A 21,699-nucleotide genomic window follows, 5' to 3' on the forward strand; every position below is an offset into this window, starting at 1 on the left:
AAATATTTTCTGGCATTTCAATACTTTAGTCTCAAAAGTGCACTCAGAAGATATTTAAATAATACAACCAAAAGATGAATATGGCGAAATTCTAGATCTAAATTGGAATGCCCAAAATTCTTCTATTTGCAGCAATCCTATTTACTGTCTGATATGTATGTTTTTCTGGTTTACATACCTAACGATCTGAACTTCAGTCAGTTTCTCCCAGAAGCCTTTCTGTTTTCCTCCTTAAGGCCTTTTGTCCCTTCAGATCTCTTTTTTATTTTTATTTTTAAATTTTTGGCTGCGTTGGGTCTTCATTGTGCATGGGCTTTCTCTAGTTGCGGCGAGCGGGGGCTACTCTTTGTTGCGCTGCACAGGCTTCTCATTGTGGTGGCTTCTCTTGTTGCAGAGCACGGGCTCTAGGCACGTGGGCTTCAGTAGTTGTGACTCGCGGGCTCTAGAGTGCAGGCTCAGTAGTTGTGGCACACAGGCTTAGTTACTCCACAGTCAAATTTTATTATGTATCTAAATGTCTTATGTAAGTCTTAATTTTGTCTAAAGTCCTGATATCAATATTTTCATCAATTACTAAGAAAATCATTGTTCATTAGTAAAATAGTTTTGTTTGAGAAAGGTATTATTTAAATGAATTTTAGTACCTAAATTTTAATTAACAGGATTTAGTAAATTAAATTTATTCTTATCACCCCACATATACTTTGAGTAATAGTTTTTACTTCCTATTAGAGGGAGAATCCTGCACTGGGTTATACAGTACAGACTGTTGTAATTAAGTTAATTATAATTAATTGTATTAACAATTGTAAGTGGTTGTAATTGTGTGACTTTCACCAATTAATTAATTAATTGATTCACCTTTAACGGATAAATTAATTAAATTCACCTTTCAGGATTTCCTTTTCCTTATCTATAAAAAAAAGGCAGTGAACTACAAATATTGTCTTTAACTTCTTTTCCAGTTCCAACATAGAATAGTAAAGAGCCGAATTATATAAATTTATACATTTATAAAGTACCTTTTAAAACAATTTCAAAACATCCTTATAAAATATGAGTTTTATGTTGCAAAATTGTGAAATGCTGCAGTTTACTTTCTCTAAAATCTTACTGTTTCAGTTCTAAGATATGCTTATTAAATAAACGTTTCTTAGAATGTGTTGAAATAAGGCCAAAACCAAGATGTTGTATTTGAGTTTAATAAATGTTATTAGTAATGATTATATAATTTTCCCCTAATGAAGATACATTCCCTTATCACAAAATGACATAAGCCAGTGTTTTTATTAAATATGTAAATCTATCTGGGATTTTATTTAATATTTGACCTTGAAAAGAATTCCTTGTAGATATGTTTAATTTCACTGAAAAAAGCAGAGACTCCTGATTTGTCTTAAGAACAACTTTGAGTAGAGCTAACAAATAGATATGTTAATTAATTTTATGTTTTAAGAAGGGGGTCCCAGACACAATGGTATTCTCTCACTGAAGTTCTGTTTCCCTGAGGGCGTGGTATAGTGCTCACTAATAGAGTTGTTGAAATAGAAAATTCTTAACACTGATCAAAACAGACTAGTAGTAACACTGTAACAGTGCCACTGTTAGAACAATGGAACCAGGAGAAAAAGTGGACTACAATGGGAAGATGAGCAAAAATCAGCTACTGACAACCAAAAGGACCTTCATGATAACGAAAGTATTAAAAATCAAGCTCAAAATTCATTAAAAATATTTTGTCTCATTTCTCAAAAAAGACCTTTAGTGAATGGTCTTATGCTTACAGGAGGTGCTGAAATTTAGGTTTATTTACATTTTCAGCACATACTTCTTTACATGATTTCTCTTATTAGAAATACGGTTTTGTGAGATAAAACTGTGGAGCACAACTCCCCCCACCCCAGAAAGTTCAGAGAATGCTGACTCAGATTTAACAAAATCTGCGGAAATGTTATAATTTTTTAAAATATGAATTTTATCGTTAAGATGGAAGGTACATTTCGAAAACCCAGTATGATATTTGTGTTGTGACGTTCTAAAACGCATTAAACATTTCTAATCTCACTTGAGGAATAAATGGGATTAGAAATCAATTAGGGCGGGGTCTGAGGGCGGTGCGGCGCCGCGTGGGCGCGCACGCGCCTCAGCGTGCGCCCGTGCGCTGGCGGGATGCGGCGATCGCACCGCTTTCCGCTTCGGCCGCGCGGTGGGTCGAGCCGGTGTCTGTGTGGCAATAACACGTCGACCCCGCTGCCCGCCATCGTGCCCGCCGTCCGGAAGGCCTCCGCTGCGGTGATTTTCCTTCAAGGATTGGGAGACACGGGACCGGTTATGTCTGTAACATTAAATATGAACGTCGCCATGCCTACTTGGTTTGACATTTATTGGGCTTTCACCCGATTCACAGGAAGATGAAACTGGAATTAAGCAGCAGAAAGTGTAAAATCTTTGATAGAGCAAGAGGTGAAGAATGGCATTCCTTCTAACAGAATTATTTTGGGAGGATTTTCTCAAGGAGGAGCTTTATCTCTGTACATGGCACTGACCACACAGCAGAAGCCGGCCGGCGTCACCGCTCTCAGCTGCTGGCTGCCGCTGCGAGCTTCCTTTCCACAGGGTCTTATCAGTGGCGTGAATAGAGACATTTCTATTCTTCAGTGCCATGGAGATTTGGATCCTTTAGTTCCCCTAGTGTTTGGTTCTCCACTGCTGAAAGGCTGAAAACCTTGGTAAATCCAGCCAATGTAACCTTCAAAACCTCTGGAAGCATGATGCACGGTTCATGTCAACAGGAAATGATGGCTATCAAGCAGTTCATTGATAAACTCTTACCTCCCATTGATTGACGTCACTGAGAGACCTTGTGGAGAAGTGCACACCAGCATCATCGTAGAGTATAAGCTTTTTCCTGTGCCCGATCTTGAAACCTCTGATGTTCGCAGTGTTAAAATGTTTTGCAAATACACACCAATGACACAGACTAAATGAATCTCCTCGTGGGAAATTTATGATCTGTTAAGTTTCTATCTATAGTATGATCCAGAATATACTAGTATTAAAATAGGTGAAGCAGCTAGCTTCTTTCTCCCAAATGTAATTCAGCAAAATAATAAAATACTGCAACCAGATTTTTTATTACATCACTTGAAAATTATTAGTATGCTTAATGAAAACTTGTTCAGGTATAAATGAGCAGTTAAGACAGGTTATGCATGCTGTGACTTAGACTCTGGACTTATTCCCAAATTTGTCACCATGCATCTGCATTTTTATATATGTGTTCATATGTGCTTAATGATTATAATACATAGTAAGAATGTGTTATTACATTATTCCTAATTATAGGGATAATGCTTCTAAGTGTCATGGCCCTTTTATTTTGGGGACCAGGTTTTTCTTTCCTGAATATGATTTCTATTTAATATTTTTTCCTCTCTAGAAATGAAATACGTTCTTTCTTTTTTATCCTTCATAACAGACCAAATATTGCCTACTTGCCATAAACATCTGCTGTCAATACATGCTGTAATTTGACATTCTGAATCACAGACATGATGGCATTGAAAATGTATTTATACTTGTAGAAAGAAACCAGACATCCCTTCAAAGTTTCTGCACTACTTCTTAAACTGGACCTTTGTCTGCAGTTTAGGCCTGCAGAGTTACTAGAATCTTCAGTCCAGGTAACGAGAATAATTCTGTGGTAGTATTTTTCTGTAATTATCTGGAAGAATAATTAGGTCATGTTCTAGTATGTTTTGAAATATTTAAGACTGATCTTACAAACTGTCATTTCTAAGATGATTTGCTCTAAGATGATTCTCCTCATAGCACAGAGTTTTAGTTTACTTATTTTGCACATAGGTTTGAAACCGACTGCTGTAGGAAATGAACAATCCCATTCAAAGAATCTGCTTTACTTTTATCTGCCAATGGACTTATTTGAAATTTTCACTGTAGTCAGAGAGGATCTTTTTAAGTTAGTTTTTGTGCAAACATAAAAGTAGCAATTATTTGATTTTAAATAGATTTTTATGGTATAGTTACCACCCAGGTTAATATGTAGCAAAAATGTACGCTTGATATTTCTGAACTGTTGTTAATTTTTCTGCTGTATCCCAACTGACCAGAACACTGTTAGGAATGCTTTATAAATGGGTGCTACTTGATGATGGAAACGATTTTGTATGGACAGTATAGGATGTTAATAATGAAGCCATATGTTTATGTCTGGATTTACAGTTTTTAAACAATCATTTACTAAGTCATTTTGCTTTTATCTTTAAGAATATAAACTATTGTTTCACACATATCAGCAAGATCTAATTTATGGCAAGAAATATCTGTTGAAATGTTGTGCTGTAATGTGGGAAAATGTAAATCTTTTTCATGGTTTCTATCAGTGTGAAATAAAATTTAATTTTGACTTAAAAAAAAAGAAATCAATTAGACATAGTCAAAGTTTAGTTATTTGATTTAGAGATTGGGGTTCATTCCAATCCAGTGTTTGATTAGTTGATGTGCAATAGCTCGGCTTGGTGGCACAAAGAATGCCTGCTGCTTCCCTTTGGTCAGAACATCCACAACCTAAAATACACCACAATAAAACGTATTAGGATTTTAAAACTGTCTGTCATACTTAAATAGTATTTCTATGCTTATACAATTCAACTAAAATGTAATGACTTTTACAGTGAATAACAACAGGAGAAAGTAATAACATCTATATTCAACATGCAAAATTTAGTACACTATTTTTAGTTGCTTCATTGAGTCAGTGATTCAATTTTTAAAATATTCCAGAAAGACATTTTCCTGATGAAAATAAGGTTATGAAAAAGCAAAGTATATGCTACACATTTATTTTCAAAGTGAAATCAACTTTCGGAAAAAATTCCCTTTTATCCTTTTATAAAATTCTGGAAAAAAAATCTAATTTCTACTTTTTTTGAGGTTGAGCATAAAATAAAATTAATTTTTTGTAAGCGAAGTCACTAAGGATTTCAGGTCTTCACTACTGTAGAGTATCCATCTGTTTTCTATACAAAGACATTGGGTTATACAAAACACAGACAAGTAATTTATCTTTCATTGTATTACTTAAGGATGAGTTTTAAAAAGTTCTGTGAGTGTATCTGTTATACAGTTTCGTCAGTCTTGTCAAGTACATTTAAAATGAACAAGAACTTTTCAAAACTTATATGCATTTTTATTGATATTTTTTGAGTTACTTGCTTTAATGCTACAAACTAAAATATGTCTAATAATAATATTCCTGCTTCTCATCTCTGAAATAATGTGCACCCATTTTAAGGCCACTGAAAGGTATCATTATCTCAAGGAATGGCATTTGAAATGAGAAAACGGCACAGTCATCATTACTAGAAGAATCTCACAGAAGGAGTTAACAGTGGACACATCAATTACATTGTAATCCATGAATGATGAGGGGGCCATAGCCATTCATTCAACTTGTTGAAAACATGTATCCTTGCTACATGCCCAAACCAACAGAGTCAGAGAATCAATAGAAGAAGGAAATTAAATTGAACTTCACCTGTTCTCTAGTGAACCAGCGGGCATCCTCTATTTCATTCTTGTCAACTTTAATTTCTGTAGACACTGCCACAGCTAAGCAACCAATCATTAAGGAGGAGGGCATAGGCCATGGTTGACAAGAGACATACTGAACACGGCCAACTTTGACTCCACTTTCTTCTTCTACTTCTCTCCGAACAGCATCTTCTATTGTCTCCCCTAACCAAATGGGGCAAAAGAACAAGTAGCTGATGAACATACCCTGGACATTTTGTGCTCCAAATGGTTCAAACATTTGGAAAACACTTTGGACAGAAACCCAATTCAAAGAATCAGAAAGCAGAAGCCTAAAACGAGACTGGAATTCAAGAAACATTATTTCTTTTTTTTGGTGGTACTCGGGCCTCTCACTGTTGTGGCCTCTTCCGTTGCGGAGCACAGGGTCCAGACGCGCAGGCTCAGCGGCCATGGCTCACGGGCCCAGCCGCTCCGCGGCATGTGGGATCTTCCCAGACCGGGGCACGAACCCGTGTCCCCTGCATCGGCAGGCAGACTCTCAACCACTGCGCCACCAGGGAAGCCCAAGAAACATTATTTCTTATATGACTACCTACAGAATCAAAATGCCAAGAAACTTTTCATTTCATAAAGGTCTAAATTTGTTATATTTTAAAAATTATAACATCTACGACTATCCAGCACCTACTTACTGTTGGCTAAACACTATGCAAACACTTTATATATTATGTTGTTTATGTAGCTAACCTTTTCCTCACTAAAATCTCGAAACATTTTTTTATGTTGTCAAACAATTATTGCAGATAACTCTTTTCCAAAGAGTTAAAAACTACAATTTTAAAAACAGCATACAATGAAACTCATTATTTTTCTCTTACCAAATGATTATTTTTCTCTATATAACTGTTGACCCAGCTATAATAAAGTAATGCCTATAAATGTAATTTATATTTCTGATTTGTTGAAACTGAGAATTAGAATAAAGGGAATAGTTTCTAAGTTAAATTTATCTGAAAGTTTAGAAATAGTTTGCTATTTAAATACAGCTTTCTATTTCAAATAGATTGGTAAATTTCCTATATTAAAATTAATTTATATTCATAAAATTAGTGAAAAGATAACTCATAGACTAGCATAAGATATTTGTAAGACCAAACTAAAGATTAGCATACAATACATATTAAAAAAACCCTAAAATCAATAAGAAGAAAAGATCAACAACCAAAACAAAAATAGGCAAAGAAGCTAAAAATGTAAAATTCAGGGAAAAAGAAACTGGATGCCTAATACATATTTGAAAAAAGATGCTCCATCAGCAGGGAAATAAAAATTAAAACGACAATGACATAACCATTTCATAACCATCAGAATGGCAAATAAAAATCTTGATATTCCTAACTTGGTGAGGATGAGGAATAATAGACATTTCATGTACTTCCAGAGGGAGTGTAAATTGGTAGGAACACTTCAGAAAACAACTTGGCAATATGTGGAAAAGATTAAGATGCTCATATTCTATGAGCTAGCAATTCTACTCTCAGATATACACCCTATGGAGGCTTATACCACTCCTTGCAAATGTGTACAAGGAGTAGTTCAAGATTATTCACTGCAGTGTTGTTTGTAATAGTAAAAGCTTTGAAATAAACTAAATGTCCAACAGCAGAATTGGATAAATGAATTGCAGAATATTCATAAATGGAAGGCTATACAGCAGTTAAAAAAAATGACCTAGAGCTACTTAGAGGCAGCATAGAAATTAACAGCATGGACTCAGAGCCAAACTGCCCAGGTTTGAATCCCTGCCCTATCACTTACTAGCTGTTTGATCCTGGGCAAGTTATTCAGCCCCTGTACTTTAGTGCCCCATCTGTAAAACTGCTGAAATACCACCTACTTTATAACCTTGTATGAGGATCACATGATTGAATACAAAGAAAGCCTTCAGGAAAGTGTGGCACTACATATGTTTAGTACTATTATTATCTATCAATGTAGATTAATATTGGAAGTTGAGATTAAACGTGTTAATTAGATATATTAATTCATTTATTCCGCAAATATTTACTGAACTACTATAACATATCAGGCATATGCTCTAAAGGTTTAGGATAGAGCAATAAATAAAACAAAGTCCTTGTCTTTATGGAACTTACATTCTGGTACTAGCAAATAATAAACAAATAAATAAGTAGATAAATAGATAAATACATACATATATACCATGTTAGGTGCTAATGAGTGCTGTAGGGAAAAATCAGACTGGATGACAGGGATTGTAAATGCAGGGTATAGGGCTAACTAATGTATTTAGGGCTATCAGGGAAGGCCTCTCTGAAACGGTGACAATTGAGCCTAGTACAGAAGGAAGTGAGGTGTATATCATGCAGATACCTTGGGTAAGGGCAATATATGAAAGATATATGAAAGAGCAAATAATGAATTTTTAAAACACAAAACTATTCCACTGGTAAAAATAAAAATTATATCATCTAAAGTACACAGAAAATATTTAAAAATATCCCAGTTTTATAACATGATAATTTATCAGAGATTATTTCTCAAATGCTGTCCAAACTTTTTATTTAGAAATTATAAGTTAAATGAAAATTACTATAAAAATTATTAAGAAAAGGCTTACCAGGTTCAATAAATCCAGCAAGGCAGGTAAACATGCCTGGAGGAAATCTTTTCTGCCTGCCTAAAAGACATTTGGTCCCATCTGGATGAATAACTTGCATGATTACTACTGGATCTGTTTAAAAAAAAAAAAAAAAAATCAGATGTATGAATGACAGGAAAAAATAATTTAGACTCACTGTGTAAAGTCACTGTCTAGTAGATAATAAAAACATGCATCTCCTGTAAGAACAAGACTTTTGTCTAGTTACAAGACACTGTTTCTTTCTGCCAGGAGACAGAGTATTTCAGGAAAACTGCACAGAATATTGTAAGTAAGCTAAAGAAAGATCATTTTTGTCTTCTTTCTCATCTTAATAGCAACATTCATTGTGTATTTATGGTATGCTAGGCTTATTTTTATTTTTTAATTAGAAAGAAGTTTGAGTAGGTAATACATGGCGTGGAGAAAATTCAAATTTTACCATAGCAAATGTAGTGAATTTCCCTATTCCTTCCATCGCAGTCCTTAACAAAATGTTTTTAAAAGATAATGTGGCTCTATGATTGAGTTTAATCCATAAAAAAAAATTACTTTAAATAATAGTTCCTCTCTCGAGAAGTCACTAATTCAGTAAATTCGCCTCACTAGATCACAACTGAGAACCGGTAATCAAATGTAAAAGGCTCCTAAGCAGCAAACATATATGTCACTAAGCCATGCACTTTACTCCCAGGAGAACTCCTCAGGTGTTGCTGAGTCTATCCTTTTTTCACACAACTTTAAAGGGCTGGGCTATCAGATTTCTAATTCCACAGCCAACTCAACTCAATTAGGAGGAGAGAAAGTACAGGCAGACACCAGCAGTAATGAGAAGCTAGCTCCAGGCTCTACTGCTTTGGTGATGCCACAAGCAGGTACTTTGAAATCATGTATCTCAATGCATGAAATTCATGCTGATTAACCCAGGGTTAAGAAGGGTAGTAAAAGTCATCAAAGTATGCAATACTTTAATAATTATAGTCTTAATAGTTAAATTAAACATGCTTTCAATAAAAAGGTAAGCCCCTCAGCAACTCAAAATCTTGTCTTTCCAAAATGCCTTATTCCCTAAGATTTCCAGATGGCTGAGGTTTCACTGTAAAAGAAAAGGCTTACCAACTCTTGGATATGATGTATTGTGAACACCATGGAGGCTAGGACAGTCTTCTTTTAAGCATACTCTTTTATAGCCACCTTCTTCAATTTTAGTTGCACTTCCACAGGTTGGGCAGAACTTATATCGACTGTGCCAGGCGAGGACAGATCTTGCTTGAGCTACAACCCCTACGAGAGAAGCAAGAGAAGTTTTACTTCTGTGACAAATTGTAAACAAATTAATATAGAAGTAAAATATTCTTAGGTCATAATAAAGATGTACACTGTATTTTCTGAATAGCTGTGTGCTCAAGGGTTTTATTATTCCTATTTTTATGATCTGTATCTTTCTTTTAAAGTAAAAGATTTAATTCTACAGATGACAAATGAAAATTAGATTTACCTTTAATTTGGACTAATAAAATATTGTCTCTCATATAACTCTCATATAAGATAGATATACTGGGACTTCCCTGGTGGCTCAGTTGTTAAGAATCTGCCTGCTAATGCAGGGGACATGGGTTCGATCCCTGGTCCAGGAAGATCCCACATGCCGCAGAGCAACTAAGCCTGTGCACTACAACTACTGAGCCTGCGCTCTAGAGCCCGCAAGCCACAACTACTGAGCCCGCATGCCACAACTACTGCAACTTGTGCACCTAGAGCCCATGCTCTCCAACAAGAAAAGCCACTGCAATAAGAATCACGTGCACCGCAATGAAGAGTAGCCCCCGCTTGCCGCAACTAGAGAAAGTCCGCGCGCTGCAACGAAGACCCAATGCAGCCAAAAATAAGTAAATAAAATAAATAAATTTATTAAAAAAAAGATAGAGGTACTAACATCTGTATACACTGTATTAGTTTCGGCATTTACTACAGGTGATTTGTAAATTTTGGATATGCATGACTCTAGGGTATAGTGACTTTACAAATAGTGACTTTACAATAGTGACTTTTATAAAAATACACTACAAAGACAGTTTGTAGTGTCTTACACTGTAGTGTAAGTTCTTAACTTAGATTTGGGCCATAAAGACAATATTACTAGGAAACTGTAGGAACCCATCTCTACTTTCCTTGGGACTAAGACAATACTGGACTGTGTCACTATGGAACATACTCTGTTTACAACTAGAAACTACACAGAATAATTTTTTAAAAATATTGTGTTTACAACTTTTGTGATTAACTTTGTTTATGACAAAAATGCCTAATAGAATATATCTTAGAATATGTACACTTTGTCTATAGCCTTTACCCTGATACTTCAAAAAAGAATTAATATGGCCTGACCAAAAATACTAGAATTGGGGCAATAAGCGTAGAAATGCTACATTTCAAATGCCTGACAAAACCTCTCTCCTAAAATAGATTATTCGGTCTAAGGATTTTGGAATAAACAAAACAATCAGAAACAGCAATAACAACATTTTAAACTAGGAAAAATGCAACTAATAAACCATAAATAAAAACAAATGTAACACTGAAATTCAGTGAACCATAGGCAACATTAAATATCTGCCTGCTCTGTTACTGTGTATTATGTAATTTACCTCAAGGTATCGCATTATTTCAGTATCATCACAATACAAAAAGCTAACACTTGGGCTTCCCTAGTGGTGCAGTGGTTGAGAGTCTGCCTGCTGATGCAGGGGACAGGGGTTCGTGCCCCGGTCCGGGAAGATCCCACATGCCGTGGAGTGGCTGGGCCCGTGAGCCATGGCCGCTGAGCCTGCGCGTCTGGAGCCTGTGCTCCGCAACAGGAGAGGCCACAACAGTGAGAGGCCCACATAGCGGGGGGGGGGGGGGGGGGGGGAAGCTAACATTTATTGAGTACTTACTATGTGTCAAGCACCTGGCAAAGATCTTTACATACATTATCTTATTTAATGTTTAGAGCAACACTATAATGTAGGTACTATTATTATCCTCATTTTTGGGAGGAGGAAACTGAGGCAGACAGAGGTTAAGTATCTATGTAAGGTTACAAAGCAGCTGAGTAAAACAGCCTCAGTTTCCTTACTAGCTTTTTTTTAAAGATCCTTTTGATCTTAAAATTATATATACAGCTTCAAAGAAAGGATATTTTCTTTTTAAAAGTGTTGTGTTTTTTCCACAGGTGTGGGGAATAAAACATACCACCCCAGATTTTGGGATGAGTGCTAAGAAGTCTCTGGAAGAGCCTACCAGATCGCCTAAGAGAATGTGGACATTGAGAAGTGACCCCTTCCTCACCTCTCATTAACTCATCAGTCTACTGTAATATACCTTCTATTCCACTGACACTCCTCTCATCAAATTCATCAACAGCTTCATGTTATCAAACCAAAGATTCTTAAAAAAAAAAAAAATCTTTGTCATCTTACTCAAATTCTCAGCAGCATTCAATGTATTTGACTACTAACGCCAAGAAATACTTTGCTCTCTTGGTTTCCATGAGCACATTCTGTTTTCTTCTTACCTTACGGCCGCACTGTCAACATCATCTTTGATGGCTCCTCTCCTATCTGACCTCTAAATTTAGGGGGATTCAGGTTCTTTTTTTTGCTTGCTCTCAACTCTCTAAGTAATCTCAGAAATTTCCTGGGATTTAAATACCACCTTTGTGTTGATGACTGCCATACAGGTATATTCCAGTTCCTCTCCTTAGTTCCAGATTCTATTTCCCTTCTCTGAAAGTTAACATGCCCAAAGTGAAAATCTTGATTTACTTCAAGTCTGTCCTGCTTCCCTCACTCTACCCATCATTCTATATTATTTTATCAAGAAAGAGTACTACTATCTACCAAATTACTAAAGTCTCAAACTTAGCAGTCATTCTTGATCTTTTCTTTCATTATTATATACCCCATACCCACTCCATTAGCAAGTACCGCTGATTTGCTCTCCAAAATATATCTTGAATGTACCACTTTTCCTCCATCTCCCCTCTTATCATCTTAACAACTCAGACGTAGTCTAGGTTACCAGCATCTCTTTCTCACTTATAAGTCTTAACCTACTGTTCAAGCCCTATCAGTTCTACCTCCTGAATATCGCAAACTCTCCCTTTCTCTCTACTCCACTAATCCAAGCCACTGCAATCTCTTACCTGGGCTACTGTAATCTCCAGTCCCCTCTTAATAGGACTCCTGACTTCCACACTTAATTATCTACAGTTCATGATCTACAAAGCAGCCAGAGTGAGGTTTTTTTTTTTTTTTTAAAACCTAGGCCAGGTTATAACATTTAAATGGAATTTAGAATAAAATCCCTCATTCTTACCATGATATATATGACCCCACATGAACTGGCATAGCAAGCAACAGACAGCAAAGCAAAACAGTCAAGGTCTTTGCCATTATGCTCAGTGTACAGCAGGCACTCAATAATCATTCACTAAAAAATCAAGTGAAACCAGTATGCATTAGGGTTAATTCTGGGGAAACTAATCCTGGCTGATTAAAACTGCTGTAACCACTCGGGAGAGTAGTCCTCTAGGGTGAGAACTTTAGGAAGTTTCTAATGAAGACAGCCTAATTTCATTGCTTCCTGGAAAGAGTGTGCTTCCTAGAAATTGTGGATACATGCAATTTCAATCCAGTACCAAAAATCAGATTATTACCAATACAAGTAAACAGTGTTCACTTCTTACCAGCTTCTTTTTCTTTCAATTGCAGAAGAGCTGGCATTGGAGGATGAAGAAAATAGCAATTTTCATGTCTTTGCTTAAATTCTTCAGCAGCAACAGGATCTATACCTAAAGCAAACCAGGCAACCAACGCATCTTTTTCTGCATCTTTTTCTTGTGAGACTTCCCCAGCATAACTAAATAACTCTTTTTTCATTTCAAGTTCTACTCCAAGGAAAATCAAGGTGATCTTCTCAGGCTGAGCCAAATAATCCTTTATATCTGTGTAGTTCAGCTGACAAAGCCTGACTTCCGGCTGTTGGAAACTTTCTTCATTGCCACCTAGAGTAACCAAGGGATTTAAATCTGAGAAAAGGATATAAACTGTGGCTGGATGGCTTTCTTTTGCTAACAGCCAGTCAGAATTATTTCTTTTTTCACTTTTCCGGTCCAGTAGTGTCTTGCTAAAATAATTTTCACATTCTTCCATTTCACTGGTTAGGAACCAAGGCTTCTTCCCACCTTTAGCATTAGCTAGTAAATTAGCTATATGCTTATAACCCCAAAATTTAGCAATATCCAGTGCAGTCTGCCTTGATTTATTGATAATGGATCTGTCGCACCTATGGATGGAAGCAAAAAAGTAAAGAAACATTTTCTTCAGTATTTATTACAATATTTCCAGATGTACGTGATAGCCCCTCTATTTAATAATTGCATATATTTCTTTTTGTTTTAGCACATAATATACTAATGGAAAGGTAAAAGAGACAATCATAAATGATTAAAAGTTAGAGACAGCAGATATTTAAAATTTCTGGAAGATTATTTATAAAATAAAAAAAACATACGTTTTATGTGCTATAATGAGATATTAAATTTTTACAAGGAGTTTTCTATAGTCATAGTGGGTAGGTTTACACATTCTATTTGGGAGAAAAAAATTAATTTAACTCAATTTCTTTGCTGTTAAGTATGAAGAGTTAATTTCCCAATTAAAAAAAGTTAAAAATTTTTAATTAGAAATTATGCTATTATATAACAAGACTGTTCAATGAGTTATTTACAAGCCCAATGTTATAAATATGGCTATAAGAAAAATTTAAAAGAAAATACGTAAACCAGAAATTAAACCAGACACTCCTTCAGGTGGTACAGCCTAAAACGTTTACCCTTTCTCAAGCAGAAACTGGACAACATCTGGGTGCCCATTCCTTGCAGCATACATTAAAGCAGTCCAGCCATTTTCAGAAGTTTCATTGAGAAGAGATGGAGAATGACTGAGCATTACTGTTAACCTGGCAATATCTCCTTCTGCAGCTGAACAGTGAAATTGGGATGTAATTTCTTGGTTTGGACTTCTTTTTACAGAAGACATTTCTTCCTTAAAATAGGAAAATAGGAAAAAAAACTCATTTGCAATTGCTTTCTTGTATCAATGATTGACCATTATCAGGGTGCTGATATAATTAGAATATTAGTTATGGTTTCTAAAACAATATACTCTTAAAAAGGTAACTAGTAGTCAACTGTCATCACAGCATAATTTCAAAACTGTTATCAGTTGAGAATTTTAAATATAATTCAACATGGGGGATGTATAAAATAATGTATAAAGAACTTTGGTGGAATACAGTTGAAGGGGGTGACATCATTGGGAGGGGGAATAAGGTAACAGACATTACAAAGAGGAAAGTGTATTTCAGGCAAACCAGAGGGACTTCAATATGGATCAGGGCATGAGGGGAGTTAAAGCAAGCAGACAGAAATAAAGACAGATGTTTTCAGCAGATGCTAAGTAGTATTCTTAGAATCTGTGGTACTAGAAACAGATCTGTCCTCTCAGGGAAATTATGATCCTATTCAAAAAGCTACGTTTCACATGAAAAAAATTTATTGCTTTACCTTGCATAGTTAATTCTGCTAATCCATCAGGGAATGATTTTTGCTCATGGTGTGAGGTAGGGGTCACGATACATTTTATCCCAATAGATAATCCATTTGCCTCAGCATCTTTCTTGAATTCACTATCTTTGTCCCATTACATTGCAGTATTATCCTTTTCACAAATGAGATGACCATATATTTTGGACCTATTATTGGACACTGTTCTATTGGTCACTTTGTCTATACTTGAATCACAGAAGCTTTTAAAACCATTAACTTTGTCTGCTTTGTTACTGTTATTTCAGTAAAAAAGAAAATAATTGTTCCATACCTTTTAATAAATGTTGCCTAATTGTGGACTGAATGTGGTAGGGCACAAACTGAGCTTTTTTGTGTGTGTGGGTGGAAATGGTTCATATTTCAGTTGTCTATAAACTTCTCAAAGTACTTTTTGTAAGGTATGTTTTTTTTTCTATGAAATTCTATTAAGATTTGGGATTCTAACTAGGTTTCTACCATTCTGAGCATAAGGTATTGAGGCTAAAGAGAAAGAAAGGTTATAATCCATAATTTTTGACAGCAGTTGTCTCTAGGGTTCTGACACTGCAATTCTGTTGATCAGTTGTGTAGTAGGAATAGCATGACAATATAAAAAGAAAAAAGTGGGCTTTGTGACTGTTTACCTTACCTGTTTATATCTTTCTGCTACCTATAAATAGGTCAAAACTACTCAGAAATAGAAACAAAATATTGAAATTCTGTATACAACTTAAAGTGGGAGTGACTTCTAGATTAGAAAACAATTTTTTATTTCTTTTGATTTACTCTAGAATTTACTTCACCATTCTCTTCATATTAAGATTCCCAAATGCTTTAAAAACATTATGAATAACGAAAGCTACAACTTTTCAGGACTTTATTTTGCACTGCTGTATACTGACTCATGTATGGTCTCCCTTTAAAGTTGCCTTTTCCTTAAAATCATATCATACAGGTTCTTCAGTTAGGTTTACTTCAGGCAATATTTAAGTCATGGTCGCTTCCTTACCTTCTCCACAGCCCACTCAGTGCAGGTTGACTGCAAAACTGGCCTTCAAAAATATAGTTCCATTCGCTACCCCCAGCGCAATGCTTATGCATACAGTAGTCTCAGGTGAAAAGAAGTGGAAAATGCACTTTCTCCCTTAGCTTTCTCAGCAGAAAAGCCATCTAGAAATAGAACCATTACTCATTCCAGAAGAGCACACAAAGTCTAAAGTCCACCTCTACTGTTTGATTTACTTTTTCACTTCTCATTGTCAGGTTCTCCTGAAGGTAAGGATTTGAAGGCAGGATGAGGTGATTCAGTTAGCTAAATGCTGCCCTTGCTGTCCAAGAACACGGACTATCCTGAGAAGTCATTTTAAAGAATCTTGAGTTTAAAGAGTCTTAGATTTAGCCAAACGAACATCCATTTTTACGGATGTGTACCCCGGTGCCCCTGACTGGTCCAAGGTCACATGGCTCAAGAGACAGGGCAGACCTCAAATACAGCTTTGTCACTTAAGTCACCGACAATTATTTCTGGGGCGTTCAAGAGGGCCATCACCGACCAAGCGCCACCCATTGCACGGTCTCTCCAATGTCTCCAAACAGTCAAATACCTTGAGAGTTTATTCCCTTGGCAGTACTGTGAGATTACTTTTATTTAAAAATGTGAAAGCACACATGAAGCAGCACTTCTTTTTCCCCACCTCAAAGACTGCGCTGGATCGGCTGAGTCCCCAGCCCAGTCCCCGGCGCCTGGGCTGCAAGTCCAAGCGCGAGGCTGCGCCACACCACCCAGCAGGGAAGGGCCCGACAGCGCAGAGACCCGAGAGCACAGAGAACTGGTTACCAGCTCCAGAAGGGGCACTGGGCCGACTAACTCGCCGCTGCTGCTACTAACCCACAGGTGACCAGAATAGAAGAATGCAGGTTGTACTCGAGGATCCAGGAAACCCCCACACTCGCTCTTCCCGGCGCCGGATGGAGCCTCCCAAACTTCCGGCGAAGGGCCGGTGTCCTCGCACGGCTTTATGGGAGGTGTAGTTTGAAGGTCACGGACTGAGAGATTCGAGAAGGCTCGGGGCTTGGCGGATGGAGGCTTTGGGGAGCTGGGGCAGGAGGTCCCAGCTGAGAGCACCGGCTTCCTAATGGTGAGTGAAGGGCTGTTTGGTTAGGTTTTGTTTTTTTCCCGGTGAGACCGAGATGTGTAGAGCGATGAAAAATTGTAGGTCTGTGGAAACGGTTTTAAGTTCTCCAGAATTTCACATCTAGCCCCCACAAGCTTCTCTCGGATGTAGTTCAGTGCGTTGGAGTGTTCAAAGCATTCTTTCTTGTTAGATAAACCTGGAATATTGGTTGGACCAAGTCGTTCCAGTATATGACTTTAAACAGGTTATTGGCCTCGAACCTCAATCACCTCGTATGAGAAATGAGACCATGTGTTGATGCCTACCTCATTAAGTAGTCCTCTAAAAAGTTTATGTCAGTCGCCCAAGTTTAAATAGAATAACATATGTACACACAACGCAATTATTATTGTTACTGTTATTTTATTTAATTTCCCGTGTTTTCGTACTCCAAAACCTACACAAGTTAAGTGAGTTCGAAATTACAAAGCTCGGCGTTGTTAGTTGTCTAACTCCCAGATCAGGTATTTTTCTTTACTAAATTGCCCCCTTGGCATTCAGTAACAGTTAAGGAGTCTCAGGGTTGACCATTGCTTCCTACCCCGATTTTAGGCATTGGAAGTTCTTTCTTTTCTCAGTGGAGTTTTTACGTGTGCGCCGACATTGTACTTCCGTAACTAGTTTTTTCTAACTTTGTTCTATGTTTCTTTCTGTGAGTAGTTGTCTTCAGTCTTTAATGATTTCAGTGATGAGGCAGGAGGTCAGAAATACTTTAAGTTAACTCACTTGGAATACCCAATCTCTGTATTCAAACATATCTTAAATAACGCACCTATATAAATCAGCTAAACAATGATTAATATATAGCCCTCTTTCCAGCCCTTTGGATTCTTTTGAAGTAAATTCCAGACATCATATTATTTTATTGATAAGTATATAAGATTAAGCTTTCTGGAATTATGAATATATATCTAAAATATAAAAGGGCTTTTAAAAAGAACATAACTGCAATATGATTAGTACACTTAAAATTTTAACAGTACTGTAATATCATAAAAGAGACATTCAATGTCAAATTTAATTGTCTTAAATTTTATTCCATATTTTACAATTGATTTACTGAAATCAAGACCTAAACAAAGTCTCCACATTACTTTTGATGTATTTATTTATTTTTTTTTTTTGCGGTACGCGGGCCTTTCACAGCTGTGGCCTCTCCCGTTGCGGAGCACAGGCTCCGGACGCACAGGCTTAGCGGCTATGGCTCACGGGCCCAGCCGCTCCGCGGCATGTGGGATCCTCCCGGACCGGGGCACGAACCCGTGTCCCCTGCATCGGCAGGCGGACCCTCAACCACTGCGCCACCAGGGAGGCCTACTTTTGATGTATTTCAATCTATGATCATGTAGAATTTCGTGCATTCTGAATTTTGCAAATTGTATGGATACCTATGATATCCTTTCTCCTTTTTTTAAACTGGTAGTTAAATCTACAGGATTATTCAGATTGAGGCTTTTTTGTTTTTTCCCCTGAAAAGACTTCATAGGTGTTACTGTTTACTTTCTACTGCATTACTTTAAGAGACACAATCTGGTTATCTTTCTGTCATGTTATGGTTGGTTATTGGGTTCAGATGTTGTCAACCTGATAAAGTTTATGATAAACAGCATAAATTCTCCTTCGCCTTTTTAGCTAATAGTTTTAGCAGCCATTGATGACTGCTATGTCCATGATTTCATTAGGAGGTGCAAAATAGCAATATTCTTATTTGATCATTAATTCTACCTTTACTAACAGAAATTCTTTTATAATAAAGAACTTTACATTTTTAAGTATTTGTACAGTTTTTATAGGAAGAGTAAGATAAATGTGTGATTTTTCTCCTTTATTTCCTAGTTTTCAGCATGAGTTAGTTCCCTTGTCACCTTCAGGTTTTTAAGTATATTTATGAACTCATGGATGTTAAAAATTTTAATATATATCTATAATATTTATTACTTTAATGCTCAAATTGTTTCTTCTTTGGCGAGTGGGAACTCCCTCAGGTGGGCTCCTGAATTCTTGTGACCAGGCCACTGTAGTGTTTGATAGTTTACTTCCTTTCTGGCATAACGAAATGTTTTTAGACTGATTTTGTAAATATTCTGCACATTCCTGGATTCAGCCCTTTCTCCAAGGAGCATTGGTTCCTTTTAGTAAGAAATGGTATTTAGATACCACAGCCTTTGTACTTGGGGTGCTCATTGCTAATGGGGTACTAAATACTTCTCTGCATGTAATCCTCTTTTAGGGAAGTTGAATAGATACAGATCCTATCCAATAGGAGTCTATATTCCAGGGGCAGTAATGCTGCCAACATAGATATTAATGCCATAATGTTTTCATTTTATTACTTTCCCATTTAGATACTTAAAGGTTCCTCAGTACCTAGGATAAAAAGTTGAAGTTCTTTAGATTAGCATTAGGTACCTTCCTTAATATGGACCCAGTGTATATTTTTAGCTATATTTTCCCAAGAATATTCTGTATAAATTGTCTCTCTGATCCTGCCAAACTGGCTTATAACTGACCTAGATAGGATACGTCTTATTCTTCCTTTCCTCAATACTTTTGCTCAGGCCACTTTTCCTAACTTAAATGTTTTCCCTTAACTAAATCCAACCCATTCCTCAAAGCCCATCTCAAGTCCCTCTTCTCTTTGTTCTTCTAGATCATTCCTGACCATATGATTATCAGTTTACCACCAGCATTCCCTTTCTCTTGCCACTTCAGTGTATGCTAGCCTTTCTTCTAGCTGCCAGCAACGGTATTATTATTGTTATTTTTTTGGCCTGAGGGCCTTTTCTTGTCACCAAAGCCCACTTTGTCTTCCTGCTCAGTAGATCAGCAATGCCAGATAAGTAATACTGCCTGGGAGCAGCCCTAAGCTGATGACTGACATGAGTGAGTATATAAATTCCTCAGCCTTTCTCAGTCTTTCACTACACTGGCTACACTGTTCTAGACTGGCTACCAGATTCCCCCAGTGGGATTAGGTTCTTTTTATCTACAGTGGACACTTGATTAATAACCAACCCTTTATTGATGGTTTTCCCTTCCCTGTCTCACTTCCAACCTCCCTTACTATTGTTTCCTCCTAGTTAACCAATTGCATGTGAATCCTTGTCTCAGGATTTGATTCTGGGCAAAACTAAACTAAGACAAGGATTTTTCCTTCTTTGAATTCATAACCTCTATTATATAGTAGTTAGCTTCCTCTGCATAACTTGAGAGAATCATTAAATAAACAAATCACTATTACCACTCATCCTGGAACACATTCCTTTTTGTTTTGTATATTAGAGTCAGTGTTATTGCAAATCAATGCATAGAATTTGGATTGAATGCCTTTGAGTCAAATAGTTTGGAGTTCAAATTTGAAATCACTGTTTTCTCTGCTCATCCATTGCATCAATTTCCAAAATGGTTTATCCCTCCCTATTACCAGACCTCTAAGACCTCATGGACCCTTTGTTGCAGTTTTTAGTTTTAGCTGTTTTTAGATGCTTAAACTTTTTCTTTTAGTTTTGGCACCCTGCTAGTGAATGTTGTGTGTAATACATAGACTATTTCTTAAGACAGAAATATGCCAGCCGTTTCCTGCAAATTTAGTGAAAATCTGTCTAGTCAATTTTCCTTCAACTAGATAGAAACTTTATTTTATGAACAACATATAAATAAATGTTTATGTAGGTAATTTTACTTGGTGATTAATTTTATATTACCTGGAGATATGTCTCATTATTGCCACATATTGCTTTTAAATTTTTGTATTAATACTTTATATATTTTTGCCTTTTTCTCTAATAGATTTTATTTTATAAGTGAAAAGAGTCTAATTTAAAAAAAATTTTCTACAGTGATAGCTGCTTTTCTTTCACGTGTAAGGACACTTAATAAAAGTTGGTGGTTGATAATGAGATATGCTGGGAACTGTGCTTTAAACAATTTAGAGGTGAATTAAAAAAAAGTGAAGGTCCCTTGAACTCTACATAAGGTCTTTGATATAAAATAATGTCACATGTAATTACAGATAGGGATCTAATTTACATACATCATACACATATTCTACATTCTTGAATACACCAAGTTTGCTCTGGACTTTGGGATAGCTGGTCCCTCTTTTAAAAATACTCCTCTCTTAGATTTTCTAATTGTAGGCTCCTTTTTGCTATTCATGGGTTGTTCAAATGTCACCTTGGTAGAGGGCTTCCCTGATGACCTAGTTTACAGTAGCTCTCCCACTGATATTTTCTTGTTTCTGGTATTCTTGTTTTTGATATTTCTTGTTTCTGTTCTTTATTTATTGTTTGTCCCTCTTAGAATGTAAACTACTACATGAGAAGGTCCTCATTTGTCTCATTTACTTCAGTTTTCCCAGGACCTGTAATTTTGATTGGCATATAGGAAACATTCAGTTAATATTTGTTGATGTTAAGCAAATGGTTGCTCTCTTATTAAGTCAAATGTATTTTTGATGTTGCTACCATACCTTGGAAATTAGAACTTCTCAAATGGCATGCATCTGACTTTCTGTGGTTATGTTTGTGTGTTTACGGAATTTAGTCAGGAAAATAATATCTGGTTGTTCCTTTCAGGGAGCTCATTGCCTAATGAAGTAAAACAGATGATAAACTATTACATGTTCTATGATAGAGTGAAGACAAAGTAGAGAGCACATTATGGGTACCCAATCT

The 21,699-nt window shown here is 36.4% G+C and overlaps 2 protein-coding genes and 1 pseudogene across 8 annotated transcripts in view; 2 read left to right on the forward strand and 1 right to left on the reverse strand.

Moving 5' to 3' along the window:
- The window catches only part of MACIR (macrophage immunometabolism regulator), a 322,019-nt gene extending 309,066 nt beyond the window's left edge, over window positions 1-12,953 (forward strand). The window contains exon 7 of the transcript XR_012330796.1: window positions 11,433-12,953. The gene's annotated coding sequence lies outside the window, so the exon portion shown is untranslated. The remainder of the gene's footprint in view (window positions 1-11,432) is intronic.
- Window positions 1,139-2,846, forward strand: LOC109550789 (acyl-protein thioesterase 1 pseudogene; annotated as a pseudogene).
- On the reverse strand, window positions 2,369-16,825 carry NUDT12 (nudix hydrolase 12). Of its 7 annotated transcripts, none has more exons than XM_073802373.1 (7): window positions 16,738-16,825; window positions 14,222-14,307; window positions 12,948-13,546; window positions 9,335-9,502; window positions 8,198-8,311; window positions 5,558-5,757; window positions 2,369-4,587 (listed from the first exon to the last, which is right to left on the reverse strand). In XM_073802373.1, the coding sequence occupies exons 2-7, from the start codon at window positions 14,299-14,301 to the stop codon at window positions 4,477-4,479; spliced, it is 1,272 nt and encodes a 423-aa protein (XP_073658474.1). In that variant the 5' UTR covers window positions 14,302-14,307; window positions 16,738-16,825; the 3' UTR covers window positions 2,369-4,476. The 7 variants fall into 7 exon arrangements, with proteins under 7 accessions (XP_073658474.1, XP_073658470.1, XP_073658471.1 ...); XM_073802369.1 differs by lacking the exon at window positions 14,222-14,307 and adding an exon at window positions 15,859-16,019 and having other exon boundaries at window positions 16,687-16,819; XM_073802370.1 differs by having other exon boundaries at window positions 16,687-16,818.
- Window positions 16,826-21,699: the final 4,874 nt, after the last annotated feature.

The sequence above is a fragment of the Tursiops truncatus genome, chromosome 3, assembly GCF_011762595.2.
Source record: "Tursiops truncatus isolate mTurTru1 chromosome 3, mTurTru1.mat.Y, whole genome shotgun sequence".
In the NCBI taxonomy this organism is placed as follows: domain Eukaryota; kingdom Metazoa; phylum Chordata; class Mammalia; order Artiodactyla; family Delphinidae; genus Tursiops; species Tursiops truncatus.

Excerpts from the sequence above, each read along its gene's own strand:
- NUDT12 (XM_004316784.4), bottom strand. The coding sequence starts at position 14,301 with ATGTCTTCTGTAAAAAGAAGTCCAAACCAAGAAATTACATCCCAATTT. Across the intron at positions 5,758-8,197 it reads TGCTGGATTTATTGAACCTG|GGGAGACAATAGAAGATGCT; the intron begins GTAAGCCTTTTC and ends CCATTTGGTTAG. Across the intron at positions 4,588-5,557 it reads GCTGGTTCACTAGAGAACAG|GTTGTGGATGTTCTGACCAA; the intron begins GTGAAGTTCAAT and ends GGTGTATTTTAG.